The 17,950-nt window shown below is 34.3% G+C and overlaps 1 protein-coding gene across 1 annotated transcript; it reads left to right on the top strand.

The window, feature by feature from the left end:
- The first annotated feature begins 886 nt into the window (after nt 1-886).
- Nucleotides 887-17,639, top strand: LOC133191032 (uncharacterized). Its single transcript, XM_061326691.1, has 6 exons — nt 887-1,135; nt 2,167-2,321; nt 7,060-7,212; nt 10,125-10,243; nt 10,442-10,620; nt 11,318-17,639. Exons 1-6 carry the CDS (start codon nt 1,023-1,025, stop codon nt 11,463-11,465), a joined length of 867 nt encoding a protein of 288 aa, XP_061182675.1. The 5' UTR covers nt 887-1,022; the 3' UTR covers nt 11,466-17,639.
- The last annotated feature ends 311 nt before the right edge of the window (nt 17,640-17,950 follow it).

A 17,950-nucleotide genomic window follows, 5' to 3' on the forward strand; every position in this document is an offset into this window, starting at 1 on the left:
ACACTACATTTTTATTAACAGAATATTTTTTGCCGAGAAAATTTTCATCAGATAAATTTTGTTAATCATAATTTCATAAATTTCAATAATGAGAACTTTACTCTTAATACTTAATTTACGAACTGATTATGATTTTTATACATCTGAAGCTATAGGCATTCTGTGCGCCCTGTTCACCCATCTCCTTTCCGGGTTTAATACGTTTGGGAAGGGAAATTTAGTGTGTGTGTGTGTGTGTGTGTGTGTGTGTGTGTGTGTGTGTGTGTTTGTTTTTTTTTACTTTTGCTCGTCAAAAAATTTCTAGGTATAGGATTTTTTTTATAGGATTGGAACACCCCCCCCCCCCCCTCTGGAAAAAATTCCTGGATCCGCGCCTGGGTATCCGACGATGAAAGTTGACTAGAAATATCAATATGTAGAGAGGATCATTTCTTTGAAATGAAGCTAAATTTAAAGCGGGGATCAAGATCATACAGAAAATAAGTTGGGTTTTTTTCTTGTTTTTGTTTTGTTTGTTTTGTTGCTTTTTTTGTTTTGTGTTTTTTTTCTTTATATAAACATTTTCTCTCGATAATAGGGAAAAGTGACAAACAGACCAAAGGTCGTACGTTCATGAGATGGACATGACCAGCGGCAAACGCTGCATCACATGACCCAGCCATATTCATGAGATACGTTAATTTATTTTTTAAAAAATATGAGATTAACAGGTCAATGTACTCAAGATCTTTTTCTATTTTTTTTTTTCATAAAATGTTGTTATTATAATAGCTGTTCATTGTGAAATATTATATACACAAAACAGTTTTTTCTTGACAATAAATATGTAGTTTAAACCGAGAAGGGGGCAAATTTAGATACGGAACGAATGGAATGGGCACCTTGCAGTTCGATCGTAAATACTCGGTTATTTTCATTTAGATTTTATCGTTCATGGAAATGGCCGAGTAATTACGAAAGCTATTAGTTATGAAGGATTTTTCCTAACTGGGTTATTGACAAATCTTTCTTCAGTGTGTGCAATGGAGGAGTCCCCGAAACCAAAGGTAAAAGTTCTCAACGAGCACGGCAAAGCAGAGAAGAATGCCATTAAAGCTGTGGAACTATCGAAAAAACTTCAGAAGACTATGCTAAGGTAAACTTCGTAGTTCGTCGTGTGTTTACGAGTACCCAATTATAACACCCCCTTAACATATATTGTTATAATTTCCAGTGTGATGAAAATTAATGACAGTCATCAGAAACATACATATTTATTATGTACGTACCTGCAATTATTCAATCTGTAAAAAATACTTCTTCTAAAATAACTAACTCTGTAAAAGCAAATATATATAAAATGTAAGTCGTGATTTCTAAAGACTCAGGATCTGCAGAGTTGAGAACACTATCAGCTGTAGGTGGGCCTCTGTCAAGACACCAAAGGCCCACATTGTGTCTAACCAGTCGATCATTTTTGGTTTGGTGTGAGACTAACCCTAATCTCTGGTTTTGTTGTGAGGACTTACCCTGCCCTAGTCGATCCACAAGGGCTTGCTCCCGGCGTGTAATACTTATTTATTTTAAAAAAATCATGTACGGTAATACTAAGTATTACCATATATGATTTTTTTTAAATAAATAATTATTACACGCCGGGAGCAAGCCCCTGTGGTTGATCTATGAGTTTGGTGCAAGACTAAATCTAATAAGTCAAAAGTTGTGGGAGATTAACCCTAATCAGTTGAATGGCAGCACCTAAACTAGACCTTAGAGCAACCATAGCAATGGGAGCTAGAGTAGATCTTGCTGATCTGGGGAACTGTGTGTAAAGTATGAAGCCTACCCCCTCTAGATTTTCATCAAAATTTAACAGTATTCTTCTTCCGAAACAAGTCATGCAGATATTCCTTTTTTGGAGAAAAAAAATTGCCTAAACATTAACCAAAATTTCTCCTTTTAACTTGTGTGAAGATACATGTATAAATTTGTATCAATATATCTTTGAAAAACAGCCTGAAACTGCTGAATTTTGCTTCATTTCCTGAAGGACATGCTCTTATGAATGATGCAGACTGAGAATATGTGATTGGGGATCTTAGAATTGATTATTTGTTTTTTAGCTATGCAGGGCAGGATCTACATGATCTAGGAATTAATGATCTGATAATTCTTTATTTATTTCAGTATCAAGGGTGAATGTATAGGGGAGGATCGTGGAATTGACTATGATAAATTAAAGAAAAGTGAAGCATTTAAAGAATACAAAAAGGAGACTTTACAACTACAGTTTGTCTCCCTTGATGACCTCAGTGAAGCAGAGAGGAAGGCCTTCTTCATCAGTATCCTTATAATTGTGTGCTGTCAGAGAGTGATGTTCATGTCAGCAAATTTTAATATTATTAAGGGATGTACACTACTGTACAGTATAATATGCTTATAGCAAAGTACTTGAGATGGATGATTTTGCTTCATTATAAGTTATTAAGTTCACAATATAATTTAAAGCTTTGGGGAATCAAAATCCTTTCGCTGTGTCAACTCATTATGATCACGTTCACAGTAAGTTTTTACTGTATCTACATGTACTTTAATTTTTTGTGAATGATGTGGTCCTTGGTTTCAAATCAATTGATTGAACCTACAAGAAAACAGCTCATCTAAGTGTAGGATTTTTATGCAGACCACAACATAACAGCTAGTGTAATTGTAGGGGTTTTATAGAGACCACAACATAACAGCTAGTGTAATTGTAGGGGTTTTATAGAGACTACAACATAACAGCTAGTGTAAGTGTAGGGGTTTTATAGAGACTACAACATAACATCTAGTGTATTAAAGTATAGGGGTTTTATAGAGACCACAACATAACAGCTAGTGTAAGTGTAGGGATTTTATAGAGACTACAACATAACAGCTAGTGTAAGTGTAGGGGTTTTATAGAGACTACAACATAACATCTAGTGTATTAAAGTATAGGGGTTTTATAGAGACCACAACATAACAGCTAGTGTAAGTAAAGTGGTTTTATAGAGACCACAACATAACAGCTAGTGTAATTGTAGGGGTTTTATAGAGACCACAACATAACAGCTAGTGTAAGTGTAGGGGTTTTATACAGACCACAGCATAACAGCTAGTGTAAGTGTAGGGGTTTTATACAGACCACAACATAACAGCTAGTGTAAGTGTAGGGGTTTTATACAGACCACAACATAACAGCTAGTGTAATTGTAGAGGGTTTATAGAGACCACAACATAACAGCTAGTGTAAGTGTAGGGGTTTTGTAGAGATCACAACATAACAGCTTGTGTAATTGTAGGGGGTTTATACAGACCACAACATAACAGCTAGTGTAATTGTAGGGGTTTTATACAGACCACAACATAACAGCTAGTGTAATTGTAGGGGTTTTATAGAGACCACAACATAACAGCTAGTGTAAGTGTAGGGGTTTTATAGAGACCACAAGATAACAGCTAGTGTAAGTGTAGGGGTTTTATAGAGACCACAACATAACAGCTAGTGTAAGTGTAGGGGTTTTATAGAGACCACAACATAACAGCTAGTGTAATTGTAGGGGTTTTGTAGAGATCACAACATAACAGCTAGTGTAAGTGTAGGGGTTTTATAGAGACTACAACATAACAGCTAGTGTAATTGTAGGGGTTTTATAGAGATCACAACATAACAGCTAGTGTAAGTGTAGGGGATTTATACAGACCACAACATAACAGCTAGTGTAATTGTAGGGGTTTTATAGAGATCACAACATAACAGCTAGTGTAAGTGTAGGGGTTTTATACAGACCACAACGTAACAGTTAGTGTAAGTGTAGGGGTTTTATAGAGATCACAGCATAACAGTTAGTGTAAGTGTAGGGGTTTTTTAGAGATCACAACATAACAGCTAGTGTAATTGTAGGGGTTTTATACAGATCACAACATAACAGCTAGTGTAAGTGTAGGGGTTTATAGAGACCACACGATAACAGCTAGTGTAAGTGTAGGGGTTTTATACAGACCACAATATAACAGTTAGTGTAAGTGTAGGGGTTTTATAGAGACCACAACATAACAGCTCATGTACATGTAGGGGTTTTATAGAGATCACAACATAACAGCTAGTGTAAGTGTAGGGGTTTTATAGAGATCACAAGTTAACAGCTAGTGTAAGTAAAGTGGTTTTATACAGACCACAACATAACAGCTAGTGTAAGTGTAGGGGTTTTATACAGACCACAACATAACAGCTAGTGTAAGTGTAGGGGTTTTATACAGACCACAACATAACAGCTAGTGTAAGTGTAGGGGTTTTATACAGACCACAACATAACAGCTAGTGTAATTGTAGGGGGTTTATAGAGACCACAACATAACAGCTAGTGTAAGTGTAGGGGTTTTGTAGAGATCACAACATAACAGCTTGTGTAATTGTAGGGGGTTTATACAGACCACAACATAACAGCTAGTGTAATTGTAGGGGTTTTATAGAGACCACAACATAACAGCTAGTGTAATTGTAGGGGTTTTATAGAGACCACAACATAACAGCTAGTGTAAGTGTAGGGGTTTTATAGAGACCACAAGATAACAGCTAGTGTAAGTGTAGGGGTTTATAGAGACCACAAGATAACAGCTAGTGTGAGCGTAGGGGTTTTATAGAGACCACAACATAACCATGAGCTCAGTTCCTGAGGACTGGATTTTAATAATTGATTGTATTTAAGATAATGACTCTATTTAGCAGTTTAATCCATCAATAATAATAAGCATAGGTTCCACTGGCTGATGCTATGATAACCTGCATACTTTATCTGACACAAGGCAGTAATGATTACCTATAGCTATTCCTTACTTTTAAAGTTGGGAGAAATTGATCTCTCTTATAATATCTTATATTACAAAGAGGAAATATATGGACAAATATTATTGTTCTATAATAGCTAGATCAGGAGGAAATTTAATGTTAATGGAGATTCTTATTATAACTTAAGCTGATGCTGCTTCATAATCTCTGGCATTAATTGTGTGGTACATAACTGACATTTTATGAGATTAGAACAACAGAAAAGAGGGTGGGTGGGAGGGTGGGGGGGGGGGGGGTTAAAGTTGATCATCATTTGCCCTTTGACCTTCACAGAGCTGGTCCACACAGATATTTCATGGCTGTAGGAACCGGGGTGGGGGGGAGGGGACACAGGCCCCCACCATCATTTGCCAATATATAGATTACTATAGAAATATTACTACTATATGCTTGTGCCCCCTCAAATAAAAACGTCTGATGACCTTTTTTTTTTTATTATTTTTTTTTTGCTTGTCAAGGAATTTTTGGTAGTTCATAGTGTCCCCCCTGAAAATGTATTGTATGGCTGTGCCCCCCCCCCCCCCCCCCCAATTGAAATTGCTTCCTACAGGCTTGTTTTTGTACACAATCATGGTCCAAGTTCTCAAGATCTGCATTGTTCATCAAGCTCACTAGATCCAGAGGCTCAAGAGAACTTTTCTCATCAAAGCCTGTCTGGCATTTATTGTTTGTCTCTACATATATTGCTGCCTAAACTAGATACTGGTTCATTTATGTATTTTGTGTCACTTTTTTTTAACAACTGTAAAATCAATCATTTACAACTGCTATCAAGCTATAAAAAACAGTCTGACTGGATTGGAAAGATAAACATAGATTGTGTTGTGTTTTATGACAACCATGCAAAGTCCTATTTACCAGTTTACAAAAAACCATCAAGATATGCTGGACAGAATTACATCATACCCTGCTACTAAGTCCAGGGGCTATATTGACAAAAGAGGGATTTAAATAATTAAATGTTTGTTTACTGGTGTCTGATCCCCTTTATGTGTAAGATTAGTTTGCTGGTCTTCAATGATCTTTTATTCTTTAAACATTATTTTGGAGGTGCTATCATATACTCCGTTCTTCTATTAATTTCTTTTAAAATTTGAGTTTGGTTAAAGTTGGCAACCCCTAATGTTTTATGACTTTTTTTTGCATTGTTATATTCAAGATTAGAAAAAAATATTATACTACAATGGAATTTAGTAACTTTTATCTTTAAATAAAGTTTGTATTAAAAATGTAGGTATCTTTTCTGATCTCTTTCCGTCATTTATAAATATTTCATGTTGGAGTGGAATATTTTGCCAGCATTTGTCAACAGTCAGACAGGTAATAAAACGGAATCAAATACACAAAAAAGAAGGCATTGATGCATACATCACAGTAAATTGATCTGTTTCAAGCCTCTAGCATCAGTGTATTAATTATTCACTAACCACTCAAGTATTGATCAACCCTTTACAAAGGCAAAAATAAAGTATTTATGTGTATTGTCAAAATGTAAAAAAAAAAAAAAAAAAAAAAAAAAATTATGTAAACATTATGAGCATTTTTGTTAAAAAACAAATTTGCACCAATGAAAGTTATTTACAAACAATCCTAACAATAGTTTTAAAAAAATCCTGATATTTAAATCAATTTTGTTTTGTTTTAAACAAACAAATGCTTACTGTTTACTTTTAGCCTCAGTCAACTCATCATGATAGCTGCTTGCAGCTTTAGTTTTTAATTGTAAATTTTATACTTTTGTAACGGAAACAATTCTGATGTTGCTGAAAATTTTAATTAACTGCATTACAAGTTACACCTTTTTTTTATGTAAACCACCTGGACCTTAGACTTAATTCAGAATAATTCTTAATTCTTCTCTTTCTTTATTCTGATGTTTATTTGCATGAAAACAGTTATTTTTAGTTGTTATTAATTTCTTTATAGGCAGTCTGGAATGTTCTATCCTTGTTAAGAAAATTGTGTATATTTATTCTCAAAAGTTTTGAATGTCTGTCCTCCTGTAATCTCTGCTCATCCATAATTATTGTAAATATGTATATATGTACCTCTTGTACCATTCATATGGTTTTTGAGAGAATAAATGAATGAATGAATGAATGAATGTTAGGTGATGTAATAATTTTAGTACATGTATTTTAAGTTAAGTTGATGCTGATTTTATATGCATGTGACCTGTGACCTCTGTCAGGTTCCTTAACTCTACTCAGACTTATATAATGCCCTGACCATCCATGGTCTTGCTGAACAGGAATCTCTTCCTAGTTCTGTCCTTGACATTCAGCAGTTCTGGAAGACCACCGCCTATAATGTAGGGGGACTAGTTTACAGCCTTGATGACATCGAGCATGGCATTCTCAGAGGTGAGTCTGACCACAGCCTATTACGTAGGGGGACTAGTTTACAGCCTCGATGACATCGAGCATGGCATTCTCAGGGGTGAGTCTAATTGCCAGCTAGTCTATAATCCACTCATAAATTTGAGTGTCCAATAAATCTTTAATATTAGTTCATATGATATGGAAGTCCTCTCTAAATGTAAAGTAAGATTTTGAAAACGGGAAAAAGCCAATTTTAGAATTTAATCAAGATGCAGTACCGAAATCAAATCTGAGTTCTGTTGAATTAATATTTTCAAATGTATGTAAACAAGTTGTGAATTTTTAAATACTACAAACTGAGCTGTTCGATCTTTTACTTCATTTTGGTCAATTTTATTTAAATCTAGGTCTGCTTTGGTTGGTTTTGTTAGACTGTAATCTAATTTCATATGATAAAATATTTTCATTACCAAATAGATACATAACCATGATAACTTTGAAACCTTTCTTAAATTTCATTTGTGGATAAAATATTCTGACAATTTTGAAAATAATGTATTTCTTAGAAAAGAGCACAGCAATCTTGCTCATTTTATTAATACACCACAATTGGCAGTAATGTTTAAAGAGGTGTCTTGATAAGAGTGTCCTACCAGCTAGGTGTGGGTTATGAGAGTGTCTCACCAAGTGTAGATAATGGGAGTGTCTGACCAAGTGTGGGTTATAAGAGTGTCTCACCAAGTGTAGGTTATGAGAGTGTCTCACCAAGTGTAGGTTATGACAGTGTCTCACCAAGTGTAGATTATGAGATTGTCTCACCAAGGTTAGATTATGAGATTGTCTCACCAAGTGTAGGTTATGAGAGTGTCTCACCAAGTGTAGGTTATGACAGTGTCTCACCAAGTGTAGATTATGAGTGTGTCTCACCAAGTATAGGTTATGAGATTGTCTCACCAAGTATAGGTTATGAGAGTGTCTCACCAAGTGTAGGTTATGAGAGTGTCTCTCCAAGTGCAGGCTACAAGAGTGTCTTACCAAGTGTAGGTTATGAGAGTGTCTCACCAAGTGTAGATTATGAGAGTGTCTCACCAAGTGTAGATTATGAGAGTGTCTCACCAAGTGTAGATTATGAGAGTGTCTCACCAAGTGTAGGTTATGAGTGTGTCTCACCAAGTGTAGGTTATGAGAGTGTCTCACCAAGTGTAGATTATGAGAGTGTCTCACCAACTGTAGATTATGAGTGTGTCTCACCAAGTATAGGTTATGAGAGTGTCTCACCAAGTGTAGGTTATGAGATTGTCTCACCAAGTGTAGGCTACAAGAGTGTCTTACCAAGTGTAGGTTATGAGAGTGTCTCACCAAGGGTAGGTTATGACAGTGTCTCACCAAGGGTAGGTTATGAGTGTGTCTCACCAAGGGTAGGTTATGAGAGTGTCTCACCAAGGGTAGGTTAAGAGAGTGTCTCACCAAGGGTAGGTTATGAGAGTGTCTCACCAAGTGTAGGTTATGAGTGTGTCCCACAAGGTATAGGTTATGAGTGTATCTCACCAAGTGTAGGTTATGAGAGTGTCCCACCAAGTATAGGTTATGAGTGTGTCTCACCAAGTGTAGATTATGAGTGTGTCCCACCAAGTATAGGTTATGAGTGTGTCCCACCAAGTGTAGGTTATGAGAGTGTCCCACCAAGTATAGGCTATGAGAGTGTCCCACCAAGTATAGGCTATGAGAGTGTCCCACCAAGTATAGGCTATGAGAGTGTCTCACCAAGTGTAGGCTATGAGAGTGTCTCACCAAGGGTAGGTTATGAGAGTGTCTGACCAAGGGTAGGCTATGAGAGTGTCTCACCAAGTGTAGGTTATGAGAGTGTCTCACCAAGTGTAGGTTATGAGAGTGTCTTACCAAGGGTAGGTTATGACAGTGTCTCACCAAGGGTAGGTTAAGAGAGTGTCTCACCAAGGGTAGGTTATGAGAGTGTCTCACCAAGGGTAGGTTATGAGTGTGTCTCACCAAGTGTAGATTATGAGTGTGTCCCACCAAGTATAGGTTATGAGTGTGTCCCACCAAGTGTAGGTTATGAGAGTGTCCCACCAAGTATAGGCTATGAGAGTGTCCCACCAAGTATAGGCTATGAGAGTGTCTCACCAAGTATAGGCTATGAGAGTGTCTCACCAAGTATAGGCTATGAGAGTGTCTCACCAAGGGTAGGTTATGAGAGTGTCTCACCAAGTGTAGGTTATGAGAGTGTCTCATCAAGTGTAGGTTATGAGAGTGTCTCACCAAGTGTTGGTTATGAGAGTGTCTCACCAAGGGTAGGTTATGAGAGTGTCTCACCAAGTGTAGGTTATGAGAGTGTCTCACCAAGTGTAGGTTATGAGAGTGAGAGTGTCTCACCAAGTGTAGGTTATGAGAGTGTCTGACCAAGGGTAGGCTATGAGAGTGTCTCACCAAGTGTAGGTTATGAGAGTGTCTCACCAAGTGTAGGGTATGAGAGTGTCTTACCAAGGGTAGGTTATGACAGTGTCTCACCAAGGGTAGGTTATGAGAGTGTCTCACCAAGGGTAGGTTATGAGAGTGTCTCACCAAGTGTAGGTTATGAGAGTGTCTTACCAAGGGTAGGTTATGACAGTGTCTCACCAAGGGTAGGTTAAGAGAGTGTCTTACCAAGAGTAGGTTATGAGAGTGTCTCACCAAGGGTAGGTTATGACAGCGTCTCACCAAGTGTAGGTTATGACAATGTCTCACCAAGTGTAGGTTATGACAGTGTCTCACCAAGTGTAGGCTATGAGAGTGTCCCACCAAGTGTAGGTTATGGGAGTATCTTACTATGGGTATGTTTTGAGAGTGTTCCTTTAAGGGTAGGTTATGAGAGTGTCCTGCCTAGGAAAGGTTTTGAGAGGAGATCTTTACCAGTACTGTAGTTTGTTATAAGTGTCCTTCTCATTTTTTTATATCAGGGAACCGGAGCCACCCGGCCTCTACCAAACCCCAGTTTTCAGAGGGAGACCCTCGCCTTAAATATGTCATGAAAAAACTGGATCCCAGAATTCACTTTGCTCTCGTGTGCGGAGCAGTGGTATGTAGATTTCTATTAAATGGGTACAATGTATAGGTATTGGCAGTTGATTTCACTCATTGAAGTTTGGATAAGGAAAAATTTATATCTTATAGAAGCAGTTATCCATTAGCAACAAATGTTAACATTCTTATATTGCAAAACTATCTTCTTATTTGTAAGTACATGATGTGTACATAATAAATACTTATTCTGCAGTCCTGTCCAGCCATCAATGTGTACACTGCAGAAAACTTAGATAAGGCTTTGGACCAGGCCACACGGAATTTCTGTAAACAGGAGGTGTCCATGTTCACAGAGGTGGATGAAGTCTGGCTCTCCAAGATCTTCCTGTGGTATCGCGATGACTTTGGGGGAAACAGTGTTTCAGTTATTGAGTAAGCAGTTTATAATCTATTAAACAGTAGTATGAACTTATATTTGGAAATTATCTCATTTAAATCAGATTCATTCTATTTATATGTAGCACAATTTCCAAAACAAATATGTAAAAGGAACTTCATAAGTCATGATGTTGATGCTGAATTCCAAAGTTCATCACAGGATTCATTTCACATTCACTATTCACTCAGGATCATATTCATGAAAAGGGGTGAAGATAAGGCCAATATATAAAATACCTTTGTTTACCCTAACGCGACCGACCCAATTAAATCCTGCCAACTGAAAAGTTTTTTTCGAATTAGATTATTCAAATAATTTTTTTTAATATTAACAAGTTTTTAATATTTTTACAAGTTCAATTGAATAATAATTGTGAATTAATTTACCTTGAAGTTTGCTTAAAAACGGCATTGGTAATGGTGAGATAATTCTGTTAAATCGTTTTCTTTGTACTTTTCTTATTTTTAAAGGTTATATTCCATTATATATAAATTTATATATTTTTATATTGATTAAAAGTTGCTGTCAGAAAAAAAATTATCGACCTACCTACCTACCCAACTTGAGATTTTAGGGTCAGGTTAAGGGAAACAATGATATTTTTAATGATGGCCTAATGAACAGTGTGAATTATGAACTCAATCACGTTGAAATTAATTTAATTTTAATTCTTTTGATTTGTTATTTTAGATGGATTATGCCATATCTTGAGAAAGACATTCAGGACAGAGCTGTAGTCCTTCTATTTAAAATTAAAAATGTAGGTCAGGTGGACATTAAGTACAATGAGTATGATTGGCGGCTTAACAAGCTGGGAGTCACGCCTCTCATTCTGTGATGGACAGCTATAAGACACACCCACCTTCTGTGATGGACAGCTGTAAGACATGCCCACCTTTTGTGATGACTGGTATAGAGATAATCATGTGCAGTCCTTTACACATGTACCAACACAGGGATGAAAAGGTTTCAACCTATCATATATGCAACCTATCATATGTAAAGCACCATTTTGAATTCTGTTATGTACTTCATAGATTCTAAATTTTATAATAAGCAGTAAAGTTATATCATACATGTACATTTAGAGTGCCATATTTATGGAGAATGTTAGATATTTTTGCTTGTCCATCATTCTACCTGTAATTCAACATTCACCTTGTCCCCCATCATGTTTACCAGCAGTAATATAGTCAGAACTGTCATTATTCAGGTATTTTAATTCCAATGAACTGAATTTCAACTTTCATTTAGAGGCTAAAGCTCTCTCTCTCTCTCTCTCTCTCTCTCTCTCTATATATATATATGAGGGATGGCAATCGAATACAGAATTGCCAATCGGTTAACCGCAAGACGTTCCGACCGATTAGTCGGTTAATCGTATCAAAAATTCTCGACATAACTACACTCGAATAAGTAAGACTATAAAGATGTTCATGTAGTAATATTATGCTTATATTTATATATGATCAGAAAACTACATATATTGTATTTCAATTCTAAACTGAAGTTGCAGATGCATTAAAAAAAATTCAGAAAAGATGTCAAGGAAGTTCATTTTGCATTGTCACCATAATCAAAATTAAGTCTGAATTATCGCTTATCTTACGATGTTTGTTTTAGAATATAGTTTGATAGGTAACTGTAAAGGATAGAAGAGGTAAGGTACACCTTATAATCAGTTCACAGTAGTAAAAGATCATTTAATTAAAATCATTAAAGAAACACAGGACAGGGTGTGTAACGACGAGTGTTTAAACAGCAATTAACGACTCGAAAAGTGACCAATTACCCCCACGCGATGTCAATCTGGAGAGCCTTAATTATCTCCGAATCAGCGTAAATAGATAGGTGAACATACTAACATTTCAGAAAATTTTATTTGTATTTTTTAAATTGAATTTTCAGGAAATTGTATTCAAATTTACACATATATTAATTTTTTCCCGACTAACTGATTACAGATTTTCTAACCGATTGCCATCGTTCCGACCGAGTAACCGGTTAACCGATTACAAATTGCCATCCCTAATATATATACATGTATATATTAGTGGAACTGATCCCCATCCTTTAGTCTGTTTTTTTTATAATCAAGTTTGAAGATCTTCAGTGCATTACTTAAGGACGTTCGATCCTGAGCTTTTGAGCAGATTTTGGTCTGGAGCTTTATTTCTAAAATTCTGCATTATTTTTAAGTTCTAACATTAAATCTGGATTCTACAATGCAAATTATGCTATATCCAATGAAAAAAACGCGATTAAATTCCATTCAAATAGGATTAAGCCAGGAACTATATTTTGTGGCGGAAGATTTTTTAGAAGAAAATGATCATTTTTTCCCTTTTGAAATACATACAGTACTGTTAAGTTTAGATTCCTATTTTTCCATGCTGGTTGCACACAGAGCTATTTTGTGCATTGAAATGTTTAATGCTGGTTCTAAAATATTAATTAAATCAGTTTTTGTGAATTCTATCATCATATTGTGACAAATATAGAAAATATATTCTGAAACTCCAGGAAAAAATTGAGCCAATTTTATCACAAAATTAACAGTTTTTTAGTAATATCTAAAAAATAACATCATAGACCTCCACTTTTGATTTTCTTTTCTGAATATATAAGATAACTCTGATCAATCTACTTAAATTCAGCAAAAGTTTAAGACTTTAAAATATTTTTCTTGCTTGTTATATTTTTAATGCCTGAAAAATGACATTTTGTGAGTGCAGAAAGGTCAAATAATTGATTATGCGAAGCAATTTGAAAATTTTTCTTTGTCACAATTTTAATGTGTCTTTTTTAAGAGAGAATAATAGCATACTTTGTCCCATGATTTATTTGGATAAAAAATATTGGAGGGAAAACGTCGAAGATGTTATTTTTGATTAAGACACAAATTCAGTGCAAAAAGGTCATTTTAAATGTACTGTAGCGCCAAAAGAAGCATATTGACCCCCATTTTTTGTTTTGATTTTTAATTAAGCTATGTGTGTACAAACTAAAAATATACTTGACAAAAAAAGTTTAAGACTTTAAATATCAAGATCCAACGTCGTTAATGTACTTTGTAATGTGTTACAATATACCCCTAAAGACAAGTTATAACAACATAAAAATGGCATATTTCTGGGCTAAGCTAGCTAGCTTAGTTCTTAGGCTAGGTATTTAGGTCCATTGTACAGTGTACAAATTAGGCTAGCTTATTTCATTCAAGAATGTAGCTCTGCACAGAGCTACATGTATGTAATTGGTATGATCTTGAATACAGCCTTAGTTTGCATATTATTCAATTTTATGAAACAGATTTGGGTTAACTTTTTTTTTTTGTAATATTAGTTTGGCACAGTCCCTTTATATTGTGACCTCCACAGGTGATCGTGAAACCTCATCATTTTATCTGTGTAGAGTCTGTACCATGCAATGTTTGTGAATAGTAAAACATGATTATAGCAAAGCTTTAAGCATAGTACAGATTAAATAATTTTTATGTCTTTATCTCTTTGTGTCGAGTTAATAGTAATTTAATACACTCTAATGTAGTGCTGGTTTTACAAAACTACAAGTTTGGTAATCAGTATTCAGTGTGCAAAATTTGCTGTAATCAAGGTTTACTGGTGTAAACAAATTATGATCAGGGAAAAATGTTCTTGCCAGACATTGAAAAGGATCTTCAGTACAGCCTGTTCTTAAGTTTGTGTTGCAAGAGTTGTTTAAATTAAAATTTTGTTAAAAAGTAATACAGAAAGGGCATTCCATAAGTTTTCAGGATCAAAATGTTACCGAGTTCAATACTAACAACTGGTATATGAATATTTGTAACATTGTAACATTAGCATTTTGTAAATATTATTGAGTGAAGTACATGTAGATAGTTGTTATTTGTATATTTTAAATCAAGCACTTGACTTTCTTTGTTATAAAAAGTTGTTAGTGGTATGTTAATGTACAGGGTTGTCTGTGGACTAATTCTTTAGTATAGTGTGGCATACTATAGTTTTGTTATCAAGCTCTAGAATAATAATTAGATTGTTTGATTTAATTAAATTATTTTAATTGTGAAAGACATGTATAAAAATGATTGTCTAATTTATTTAAGTTTTTTTTTGTCTGTTTGTTTTAAATCATGTTACATGTAATTTGAGAGTAATTTCTAGTTGGTGCATTCTTTGTATTTTATAAAAAGCTGACATATCTTTGTACTTGACAGTATGGTAGCTTGAATTCATGTACCGGTACATATATTTTCATTACTTAGTTTAGTATCTGCATTAAGCTGTTTATTAAGCCAAGTTTTTTCTTCTTCTTTGTTTTGTTTTATTGCTGCATTATCTCCCTTGCTTTCTATCTGTATTCTATGCATTTACAAAGTATCACCTATATTCTAAGTATTTGTAAATATAAGTTAATATTGTACTGCTATATTTTCTTATCAGTTTAAAGTGTTTATTTGACAGTGAGGCAGGTGCTGTATTTTCTGTTTTAATTCTTTTTTGAAAAAAATATGTTTGTGACAGGATTTTTATTTAATTTGTAAGTTCATGAGTGATAATTTTAATATGTTTTGTGTATAGTATAAGGTCCTATTCTATTATTATAATTAATTTTGTGAATTTGATACAATTCTAAATTCCTCTAAATCGATAGTCCCTCTATTTAGTTTTTATTCTTTGTCTGTCAGTCTGTATGTGCATCAGTTAAGAGTCCTCTATGTAAGTCCATGCTCATTGCTCCCTATAACTATCCATTCCTTTTCACTCAGACTACATGAGTATATATTGTGTCCTTTGATCTGTATGTACATGTATAGACAGAAAAGGAAAATAACACTCCACAATTAATCTACAACATGTTTAGCTGATAATAATGATCCCGTTATTCCTTTCTGTACTTGCATGGAAGACGTCCTTGTTACTTAATTACTTTGTTTATACACGTCACCTTAATGTTGGTGCTGGCCATGATTTCCTTGTCTTCCAAACACAGACCTGACCTTGATGTTTATAAATAGAACCCCAAAACCTCTGTATTTGCTTAATTAAAACTTAAATACATATATTTCTTAATATTTGGTACTTGTAATTTGATAAACAATCATAGCTACATATTTGGAAAAAAAATGAATCAAGAGAAGATGGTCTGTGAAATCTACCGGTATATATTTACTACATGTTGTATAATTCTTTTTTTTCTCATGGCTTTCAAGGGTGTCAGTATTATTGATACTGAAAGCATGATTGATTAAATATTGCTTTTCTGGAACTCAAATGTACTTAAAAAAAACATAGAAATGTAAAACTTACAATAATTACATGTATCATTTAAATTGAGTCTAAAAAGATTTTGGTAGAGTAGAAATTTTGGTTTAGAACTTGCACATCCTAGGGTTTTTTTTGTATCCCACAAGTGTTCTATATATTTTGCAACATTGTTTGTTATTATTGTTAGAAGTAGTTGAAAGAGGCTGACTTAAGCTTTAGATATCTTAATTCATAAAATCAGTACAAGATAATTTAATACAACTGCTACATTTGATGGTAGTTTGATGATCCAGCATGCCTCCCAGACCCACAATACTAGGAGACTTAATAATCAATCATCATCTAAACAATCGTTACAAGAATGTTCTCTATTTTTGTGTAAGTCTGACCCAATGAACGAGTTAAGCAGTTACACAGTATTTTTCTTTCCATGCCCGTTTTTTTTTTCATGACAGAGTACATTACCTCATTTAAATTTATCCCTCTAAGCAATCAATTTTATTATTAATTTTTTTTTACTAAATAATATCTTGAGCTAGACATTTAATATTAATATGTCTACTTTTTGTAGAATGTCAAAGTTGATAAACATTGTGTCATGGGAAAACTCGGATTTATTCTATGTTGCAAGCTTAAGCCAGCCTTCATAGCTAATATTTAACTGAATTATTACTTTTCATTTAATTATGGCTTAGTTAGAAAAAATTTGTATATAGATTTTGTGTTATTCAAACTTTTCTCAGATTTTCTCCTTGAGATGGAGAACAGTTGATTATGATTTTCAGTGTAAATAACAGAAATAATTCTTAACAAAAACAAATAACATTAAATGCATGCAAGCAATAATTACAATATAAAGTTGAAAATATATGCGAAAAGTGTTTAATAATGCACTTCTAAGAGTTTGTAATTTGTTTGAAAAAATAATCAAAATAACATGGTGAATGACGTTTCACTGAATTTATTCACCTTGTATCATTATGTACTGACTAATTATATAAGTAGCAGGGTTGTCCTTAAGACCTGGGGGCTGGGGAATTTCCCTGCCTTTAATGACATAATCCCCGGTTATTCTCCCTTCATTCCCTGTTAGGGGAGACACCCCAGACCCCCTTCTACTTTTTTAAAGTCCCCTGCTATTTCAATTCTTAGGGACAACCCTAAAGTAGTAAAGAAAGTTTATCATATATTGATTTTGTTAAATTATAAATTATTTTAATTCTTTTTAAATTGTTTATCTGAGAGATGAAGGATATATCTTTTTTAATAAATATATGAGGACACTCAATTAAGTTACTGACTTTATGATAACTGAGCTATGTGGATCACTGCATCTTTGCCTTTATAGTGAATTGCCAGGGACTTTATGATAACTGAGTTATGTGGATCAGTGCATCTTTGCCTTTATAGTGAATTGCCAGGAACATCTCTATACCCATTACATTTCTAGTTAATATTTTGCAATAATGTATATCCACATTTGCTGTAAACATCGCTGCCTGTCTTGTGGCATCATTCTCCTGTGATATTTTTTTCTACGCCGTAACGCTTCTAGTGTCTCTGTATATCATTCGTCCCTTCTATAATTATAAATTACGATTATTTTTATATACATTTCTAGATTGCTCTATATTTATATAATTCTGATAGCTTAGAATTTTGGCTTAATGGTTTTCTTACACAATATAATGTATCTAATAAAGATTGCAAAATGTGTATATTACACAATAAAGACATTATAAATCAAAGCATTGAGTTGATCTTCAGTCTATATACAATCTACCTGTAATCGCTAGCAAACTTGACAAATGACAGAGCACTGTACACCTCTTGTGTGCCAAGTCTTATTGAAATCTGAGCAAAACTGGGGGGGAGTAGTGTTTTTGAAAAATTATTTACAGATAGACAGACACCTTACCAATGAATTAAGCTCTTCTTTAACTAGTGATCTAAAAAGGAGCCAAAACGGATTTTGTTTAGGAAACAAAAGGCAGACATTAAAGCTGACATGCAGGACTTAAGGATTCTATAGAGGAAAAATAAATCTAATTGTACAATA

This window comes from Saccostrea echinata, unplaced genomic scaffold (assembly GCF_033153115.1).
Source record: "Saccostrea echinata isolate AGI-Se365-2 ecotype Australia unplaced genomic scaffold, CSIRO_AGI_Sech_v1 ptg000023l, whole genome shotgun sequence".
Classification (NCBI taxonomy): domain Eukaryota; kingdom Metazoa; phylum Mollusca; class Bivalvia; order Ostreida; family Ostreidae; genus Saccostrea; species Saccostrea echinata.

What these genes read in the sequence shown, in the direction of transcription:
- LOC133191032 (XM_061326691.1), top strand. Translation starts at nt 1,023, where the DNA reads ATGGAGGAGTCCCCGAAACCAAAGGTAAAAGTTCTCAACGAGCACGGC. An exon ending in CTCTCGTGTGCGGAGCAGTG is followed by an intron (nt 10,244 to 10,441) that starts GTATGTAGATTT and finishes CTTATTCTGCAG; the next exon opens with TCCTGTCCAGCCATCAATGT. An exon ending in AACAGTGTTTCAGTTATTGA is followed by an intron (nt 10,621 to 11,317) that starts GTAAGCAGTTTA and finishes TTGTTATTTTAG; the next exon opens with ATGGATTATGCCATATCTTG.